Source organism: Calidris pugnax, unplaced genomic scaffold (assembly GCF_001431845.1).
Source record: "Calidris pugnax isolate Ruff unplaced genomic scaffold, ASM143184v1 scaffold44, whole genome shotgun sequence".
NCBI classification, from domain to species: domain Eukaryota; kingdom Metazoa; phylum Chordata; class Aves; order Charadriiformes; family Scolopacidae; genus Calidris; species Calidris pugnax.
This window is the reverse complement of record NW_015094506.1, coordinates 46,019,104-46,028,204: the sequence shown is the minus strand read 5'-3', so window position 1 is coordinate 46,028,204 and position 9,101 is coordinate 46,019,104. Positions and strand designations below refer to the sequence as shown.

Genomic DNA, 9,101 nt, shown 5'->3' with positions numbered 1-9,101 from the left:
CGGGGGGGGGGGGGGAGCCACTCAGCCCCCCAGCCACTCCTCGCCGCCGCTGGCTGAGTGACACCCGTCGCGCCCAATGAGACGCCGAAGCGGCGCGAGCGGGCGGGCCCATGGCGGCGGCCGGCCCTGGGGAGCCGGTGCGGCGGGGCGGGGAACTCCGGCGACCGGAGGGGAGCCGGGGCCGCGCTGGGCCGGCAGCCTCCTCGCGTCCCCCGGCGGGGTTGGGGCGAGAGGAGGGCGTTATGCTGCTTCACCTGGTAGCCGAGTTTGACCTGCGGAGGGATGTGGTGCCCTGGCTGGCAGCGCGGGGCTGGGCCGCGGCTCTAGGTAACGCCGCGGCGGGTGGAGCTGCGCCGGCGGGCTCCGCTGTGGCGGGACCGCCCGCTACCGCGCTCCCCGGGGAGGGCTGAGGAGAGCCATCTCCTTCCCTCCGGCCGCCTCGGTGCGCTGCGGAGGAGCCGGGCCTGAGGCGAGACACCCCCGCCCGGGGGTCTGCGCCTTCCCGTCAGGGCCGCGCCGCCGGCGGCCGCGGGGGGGCCGGGGGTAATGGCGGCGGCGGAGTGTCCCCCTCAGGAGGGGGGCCCCGGGGAGCGTCCCGGGCCGGGTGCTTGAGGCGGGGAAGTTTGGTGTTTTCAAGGAGCTTCTCCCGTGCCGAAAGCACCTTGTGCGCCTCTGGAGCGCTCCACAGCTGGTTTCCTGCTGCTGCTGCTTCACACCTAATTTTTTTTCTTTTCCCCCCAAAGACTTACCATACCTCTCTTAGCTACTCCCCTTTCTGAGGCAACATCCTCCCCCCCCAACCCAAACCTTTCTGTCTACGTGTTAAATGACAGCAAGTTAAAATTAGGCAGTGTTAGCTGTCACAGCAGTGTGTGACAGCGAGCGGAGCAAGCGCTGGAGGTGGTGGTTGGAAAAAAAACAACCCCAAGAATGACCCCACTGTATTCTTGACCCTGTGGTTTTTGGCTCGTGCTGCCTCATATTCATCTGCAGGGCAGATGGCTCAGTTCTGCTTTTCAGAAACTGGTGGAAACCTTCACTTAAAAAAAAACCAACAACCAAAAACCTAATAATTGTTGCTTCTGTAGAGAGAGATGGTCATCGACGCACCGTGTGATGAACTTGAAACCTCAACTCCTTTGGGTGTTTCCAATTAATATATTCAACTTGCTTCCTGCGTTGAGCCCTGCGTTGAGCCCCACGTTGAGAGGCTGTTACCAAATAGTTTCATAAGAACTTCTTTGGAGGTAAAATGAAAAGTATCGGCTCTTACTAGTTTTATAATAGAAAATTATTTGCCGAGCCATCAGTTGTAAAATCTGTTAAAAATTGTTTTATGCAAACTAGATAGTTTACTGATCAACTGTCGGTCGAATGGTGTACTGAAGGGGTTTGAGGTAAAATTCTGAAATTCTCCATATGTAATCAATTCATCTGTGAATTATCAGTTCATCTGTGTTGAATTCAAGGAGTCAATTAACCTATCGCATTTCTGTCATAACAATTTTAAAATGGTGGTGACTTGCGTTTGGGAAAGAGACAAAATATAACACAGATTCTTCGTTCAGTAAATGCCCCTGGTAATACAGAATTGGAAGAATCTAGGTTGGAAGGTGCATCTAATCAGATACCAGCATTGCTATATTGCATTTCAGCTTTTGTCTGCGTATACTGACTTTTTCCCCCTGATGTAGTGCTGTTGCATTACAAATGTGAAGGCAGGAGGTAGGAATTTGAAAAGATTCACTTAAACATCAAAGAAATACCTATTCACAGCAAGTAATTTTTAGGAGTTACGGTACTTTTATGTCAGTGCTTTCAGATGTTATAGTTACTCACGTTTATTATTTTCTTTCCTGACAACTTGAAAGCCCTTGATAGTGTGTGAGAATTTCTAATTGCATGAGAGCTGGGAGTAGCTATGATGATGGGAGGGGAGTGTCAAGTGAAGAAAACCAGCCTTGTTCTCTTTATTCCACTTATTTATGAGCTGCATATAATGGCCTTCAGGAAATCAAACTCTGCCTTCTCCTGAGTATGTAGATAAGAGTTGTTTGCTGGGCAGGCAGGTTGGGTTGGTTCTTTTGCAGCCCTTCATCTGCTGGTCTCAGCTGTAGGGATGAGGAAGAAGTTATAATTCTAGGTGCAGAATTTGACTGCAGGACTTTCCAAGGGCAGAGATAATTGCCACTTCTTTGGCAAATATTCCCACTGACACAAGTGGGAATGTTCTAGGTGCAGAATTTGACTGCAGGACTTTCCAAGGGCAGAGATAATTGCCACTTCTTCTTTGGCAAATATTCCCACTGACACAAGTGTTCAGTGGTATGAAACTTGCTTTTGACGCAGAACTTTTCCAACACCTCTAAGATCTTTGTTTCAGGTGATAAAGAAATTCATTGACATGGAGATCTCGGGTGGACCTTCTTTTCTACCTAAATTCTGTTCTGAGGAAGCATTGTATGAGAGAAAAGTATTGAGACCATAGTACTCATTTTGAAAGTTTGAGGTAGTGGTTAAGTTCCGGGAAGTTTCCACTAAGAGAAGAGCAGAACGTATGGTTATCTGAGACCTTCTCAGTCATCGCTGGCCAGCCCTGATGCAGTGGTACTGTAGTGTACTTTGAGTGAGCCGAAACCAGTAGAAAGTGATACATTGCTAAATGTACACTAAGAGTTTTTTTTGTCCTCCCGCAACAAAGTACAGAATTTATTTCCTTCTGATAATACTTGTAAAAAGCAAAAAGCTTTTTTTTTTCTTCTTATCACTGCAAGCTGTACAAGCTAGTTTATAATACCAGCCTTGTGAAACTAAGTTTTACCTGTTTTCCATCAATGCTTCGTGATAACTGCAAAGTACATAGTGTTGAACTTGACTAAATGCTTGCCGAGAGTTGTGGAGAATTCTTTTTGTTGATGCTTACTGAACCACAAGCTTCCTTTATCTTAAAACTAGGACCAATCATGCAGGTGTCAACCTAATTAAGGGCAAAATTTTCCCTTTTAGTGAAAGTTCCATGAGAGACAAGCACCTTTTTGGTGGTTGCAGTGATTAGAAAACAGAAAAGCAGCATCAGGAAAGCCTGCGTTTTTGTCACCTTAAGTACAATGTTTCATCTTTTTTTTTTTTTAATGTATTTTCCTTTACTTTTTCTTTTGTGCTGTTTTGTCCAGATGTGCTCTTCTCTTTCTGTGTCCATCCTAGCTTCCTGCTCATGTTTCCCTTTTAGCCCGAATCACACCCCATATCATATCTCTTGTCCTGCATGGCTTAATTCCCTTTACTTCTAGGTGTGTTGCATATCTGTTTATGTATATGTGGTGATTAATTTTGTCAGTTTTGGTTTATTCTTGAGGGGTGGGATGGGGGCAGGGTGTGGTGGTGGTGTAGCACTAACCTCTGACGATGTAGCTTATTTCCAGGCATTAATTTGGGATGCTGAAGGGGGAGATGGGAGCAATTGATGCTTGCCTCTGGCTAGTTCTGTCTCTGTAGTATTCTGAGGATTGGAGTGCAACTTAACTGCTTGAACCTGTTTGAACTGTTTGTGTTGTGTATAATGGATAAATGCAAGGTTTGTGTGTTTGTTTTTTTTTTCTGTGAATGGAAGATAGTGGAAAAAGTACATTCCGTTTTCATCATAAAAGGTAGTGGCCATTAGAATGACAATTATAATGAAGAGGTGGGAGTTCACATAAATAATTCTTTCCTATGTGTTTTGAAACCCCTTAACTATTTTGTGTTGAAGTTTATCAGATTTAAATAATGGTGTAAGAAATACTCCCTCTCTCTTTATAGAAGGAAGTAATTTTGGCATGTGAAGTATTTATATGTAAAAATTTATTTAGTAACTTTGCTTAAAGTGTGCATAAATTATATCATGAACCAGCTCAAATGAAATTTCTGTGTCTTTTGATACTTATTATTTCAGATACTTCTGAGAATTCATCAGAGCTCTACGTTGTAAATGTAGAAAGAAATGGAAAAATTATTTATACGTGGAAGGTAAGTCTGCATTGCAATTTAATAAAAACATAGCAGAGAATAACATTGTATGTGTACCTATGCCTAATTGAGTTCTTGTAGTTTAAATTTTTTTTGCAGTGAGGGTTAGAACATGAAAACTTGACTAATTACAGCTTGGGGGAGTTGGGCAATGGGAAAATACCCGTCTCCACTTCAGACAAAGGTTAAGAATGATGAAATGGAGAGAAGGTACTGCCCTGATTAAGTCTGTACGGTCTTTGCTGTTGATTTTTTGGGGGCGCAGAATCTCATTCTGAATGAAATGCCCATTCTTTAACAGATAAACTCTTCATAAGCAGTACATTCTTTCACCCTCAGAATTTCTTATGGATGTCTGACTATTAAATTCACGTGCATTGCTTTAGTTAAGTATGTTTCCTCCTACCAATATGTATGTTAAGATGCCATTTATCTAATGGCATCTTAAGAAGCTCTGCTTCTGCCCTTCTTGTTCATTCCCTTTAAGATTCGTCTGTAGCATTTTGCTGCCACTAGCCTGAAGTAATCATTGCTCATTTGGTATCTTGAAGTATCTAGAGCTATCCTTTTTAACGTAGGATTCTGTTCTCCATGGCATATGTATAGATTTTAGATTGAAACACCTGTAGTTCAAAGAGCTTTTTAAATGGTTTGAGAAGGTTTCCCCTTGATGAGACAAGCGAGACGAGGTTCTTTTCTTTTTTTGTGCATCTCGGAGAAATCTGTAAACCCAGCTGGTTTCTGGAGGACCTTGGCTCTTGAAGAGTACAGCCTGCAGATAGCAGACCCCGGTTAAATAGGGCTGCCTTTTGTTTCCCTCCAGCTCAACAGTGTTAAAATTCTCCAGCTTCCCTAGGGTTAAGGGAAGAGGTGAGGCCTTCATCAAGGTATAATACACTTTAACTGTGGGTGGATGTTTCCTTTAGTACAAGCATAGGGAGGGGAGTCTGCACAAGACATCAGTAACCGTAAAAAAAACCCCTTTAGTACAAGCATAGGGAGGGGAGTCTGCACAAGACATCAGTAACCGTAAAAAAAAACACTAAAGAATGTGTCAGTTTTTTGGTTTTTGTTTTTTTTTTTGCTTTTTTCATTGCATAAAACTCTAGAAAGGCTTAATGAAGGTAACCCATCTAGCCCCTAACAGGTGATCTGGTACTATGTACATGGTGATGTTGCTGCTTCCTAGCATCTATGGAATCTCACACTAAGCTTTTTTGGGCTTCTGATGGTGGAGTCCAACTGCCTTGTGTGCTGCTCAGGCTGTTGCAGCTGGCACACGGGATGAGCTGTAGCTCAAGGTTCACACATCTGAACATGGGTGTCTGCCTGTGTGCTGGATGTCTGAGCTCCCACTGTGGTCAGTAGGGATCTGGCCAAAGCAGTTGGTGGAGTTTAGAGAACTGGCTACTTGTAGCCTGGGGTTCTGGGGGGAGGTGTGTGGGGTGGAGGAGATGGACAAATAACCACTAGACTCCATTGACTGAATAGACCAATGACTCTCTGGAGGACTTCAACACCTAGAGTTAGTTCCCCAAACCGAAGCGTAAAGGCTGCATAAGAAGTCACTGAAATTGTTCACTGTAATTTCTCTTTCCTAGTTCTGGGAATAATGTGACCTCTGCAGCTTGTGTGGTAGGAATGGCTGGATGACAGAGCCTGAGAACTGAAACTAGCAAACTGCACAGCTGCGCTGCAGTTTTCGCCTCTCAAATGCTGTCCTGAAGGATATGCTGCTGTTTCCTTTCCTGTTCTCTTACCATCATAGTCTGATCTTTTTCTCCTGAGTGAGTCAGCCTGCTGAAGAACCAGCATTTATTTATTCTTCTGTTGGGAAGGATGCTGACATATTTTGTTTGCTTCTATGTAACTGTTTTTTCACACTTGCTAATGGGCAAACTGGAAAATGCTTCCTGGAGTTCTCTCACAAAGAACAAATGTATCTTAAGGTAGTATTGCGTTAAATATGTGATGCTTCTCCCAGAAAGAAGTTGCTCGTAGTGTGTGGTATTCTTTTTTTTTTTGTTGTTGCTGTTGGATCAATAAAAATTCTGTTCTTCAGCTGAAAGTGTTGGTACCCACTTAGGTGCTGTTGATGTCAACTGGAGTCAATACGCCCACGCTTGTCTGCCTGCACGATAGGAACATGTGGGTGTGCCTGCCCCCGAGCTCCTGTGACTCTGGGTGGCTCCTGTATTGCTAGGAGCACACATGGTGGCCCAGGCTGTAGCTGTGTAGCACTTATCGGGTGTCCTGAGCTGCTAAGGCTGTGCCTTTCCTCATGTCCGTGCTTTTGTTAAACCAGTTACATCTGTGTCAGCTGCAGTCACACCTTGGGACTGTGATAACCTTACAGCAGGACTGAATTTTTTCTTCTCCACTCTCAGGAGTAGAATGCTGAAAACTAGCAAACATTGGGAGTATTGTGTGTCTGGGTCTGTCTTTTTACACTTTACTATGACTTAACAAGGATTCAATCCAAATGTTTCCTTTTCTGAATCAGTCCATTGACAACGTATGGGTATAGTTCTGTGGTTTTGGAGTTTACTGCAAACCTTTTAAGAGGAGTCTCCATTCCTGTTTGCAGAAATAAGAGTCTTGGTGTGTGCATCTTACTGAATGACAAGTAGTTTTAGGCCCCAGTTTGACACAAATTTTTACAAACTTGTTCTGAAATATAAGTATTCTTTTTGTACTGCTATTCTATTCTGCTAATATGTGTCTAGAAAACTTACCTGGGAAAACAGGCTGCTTTTAGTGTCTGCAGCTAGTCCTTGTGTTTCCTTAAACTTAGCTTGGAGAAATCATTATTTAATTACGGCTTCTAACAAGCTACAGGTCTTACTGAGTTGTTAAGGCAGTTCAATATCTCTTTGTTGCTCTCCCACCCTTCACGACAAACTATTTATAGCTAACGAGTTACCACTTTTGCAAGACACAGCTATATGTCCGTGAGCCTTTCCTGTTGGTTTTACAGCAACATACTGTAGCCGTGACGTTGTCAGTGAGGATAGTGCACAAACAAGGATGTCAACTAAACTGAGCTGCCCTGGCCTGTTTCCTAATAGATACAAATAGAAAACAACCTTTGTCTGCTAAGTGGAAGAAAATCAAGTGCATTCTGCCTGAAATCAGGGGAGGGTGGAGAACGAGCTTTATTTTCAGGCTTATTTTAGAGTATTGAGTTGGACTGTAGTTTTGAAAGTGTTTGTCTTTTGTGACATTGATAATTGGTGTAAAGGTAGATATTTTTAACAGAAGTGAATTCTGGTGTCGAGCACTTCTATTTTGCAAGGCAATACAAGAATCTTTAAAGTAAATGTTAGCTTATGTACAGATATGGGCACTGGTGTAGTACTGTTACCAGTCTTGTAAAGTCTATTTTTCAGTAGCTAAGTACGGAGGATGTTAGTGTTTTGGAGCTGAAATCCTTTTTTCAGCCTGCAGCCAGACCCCTGGAAGCTGTGTTTGGTGATGTTTGATGTTTCTGTGCTCCCTTTTGAGCAGTGACCCACCGAGTTGGTGAGGTTTGGAATCCCAGCCTTAAATCTTCCAGGGGTCAGAGCATCCCCTTTGATTCTCGTCAGACGTCCCGCCTCCTGGCCCTGCTGCCTGTAACAAAAACCAATTTAGAACCCGAGTGAGAGTGAGAGAGGCTCACTTGGCTTATGCAACGCCTTGTGGGCTGTGGATTGGCCACATTTCAGCTTTGTCCTGTGCCTTAGTTCTAAAAGGAAAAAAAAATAATCTTTGTTCTCTTTCTTGCCTCACTTTCTTGGAATTAGATAATTAACTGCCTGTTTATAGGACAGGGAAGTGTGTGAGGATGTGTGTCAAGGGGCTGGGGGAAGGGAAGAGGGAGGTAGGAAAGAAAATGAAAACAACATTTAAGTTTGTATATATTTACATTGCCAGTGCTAATTTGTTTTCATCCATAGGGAAATCAGAGAAGTACTCACATTGGATTGTACGATCTTCAAACTAAACAAAATGAGGTGAGAGCAATACCAGACTCTTCCCTGGTGAAAGACAGTGCTGTAGCATTTCAGATTTTGATGCCTTGCAACAAGTATGTTTTGTTCTTAAGGAATGCACGTTTGAAACAGAAGAGAGACCAGAGAAGGTATTTGAATGATGCTCAGTAGTATTTAGATGCAGAACATTACAGAGCATCTGAATGACCTTGGAACAGTAAAGTGTCACGTCTGCAATCTTTATTTCTAAGCAACCAATTCAAGCTTTTTCCACTCCTCTTCATGCTGAACCTGTGTGCTAAGAAGTAAATGGTTTGGGGTTTTGGTGTTATGTGTGCATCTTCAGTTTGCTTGGCACTACTGTGTGTCAGAAATTATTCTGAAGGTGAATGTACTTCAGTTCAGTGGCTGGAATCACGATGACAGGCCTTTGCAGGTGTCCCCATAACATTATGAAATGGGTGAAATTTTGTATTTACATAAAGGTCTGCTGTGCTGCTTTAGTGGCAACATAGAGCTCAAAAGAAACAGTAAGACAAACAAATGAGAAAAAGGAGAAGTGATAGAATTGAGGCTTGAAATGTGGTTCTTCTGGATGTGAAATTATTTGCTTTAAAAATAAAAATGGTGTACTGGTCAGCAGTGTTTTCCTAAGGAGGAATAATTAGATGGCTTTTTTAATATAGTTAAAATTATTTATTAGGATGAATGTGTTTCTCTGCAGCACCTCTATATGTTTGAGAGGGATCTACGCATAATCAGTTGTTCGGTCAACAATGAAAGGACGTTATTGGGTAAATATGTGTTTTATCATAATTTTTCTTTTTTTCGTTGTGGTAAAGATGATTTAGTTTAGTAGGATGATATGTTTGGGTCTAGAAATACTTGAATCTATTTTGACCCGTTTTGACCCACAGCAGTCTATGTATTTCAGTGGACCCATACTAAGTAACATAGGTGACAGCTTAAAGACACAGCTGTAATGATATTGCTGTTTTATTAAAACAAAAATCAAAGACACGCTGACTCTTAGCTCACTTCCCCCTCCTGCATTTATACACGCCTCTTACATCTAGAAGAACTTCTTTTGGTCCTTTAACAGAATGCTTTTGGTAAAAACAA

At 43.0% G+C, this 9,101-nt stretch overlaps 1 protein-coding gene across 5 annotated transcripts in view; it reads left to right on the top strand.

The window, feature by feature from the left end:
• The first annotated feature begins 157 nt into the window (after window positions 1–157).
• GSAP (gamma-secretase activating protein) overlaps window positions 158–9,101 on the top strand; it is a 46,553-nt gene continuing 37,609 nt past the window's right edge. The window contains exons 1-6 of one of the 5 annotated variants that reach the window (XM_014963776.1): window positions 190–327; window positions 1,089–1,247; window positions 3,932–4,005; window positions 5,607–5,792; window positions 7,944–8,000; window positions 8,704–8,773. In XM_014963776.1, coding sequence (XP_014819262.1) covers window positions 8,713–8,773 — 61 coding nt within the window. In that variant the 5' untranslated portion in view covers window positions 190–327; window positions 1,089–1,247; window positions 3,932–4,005; ... (1 more) ...; window positions 7,944–8,000; window positions 8,704–8,712. The other 4 variants (XM_014963775.1, XM_014963777.1, XM_014963772.1 and 1 more) reach the window with 4 other exon arrangements.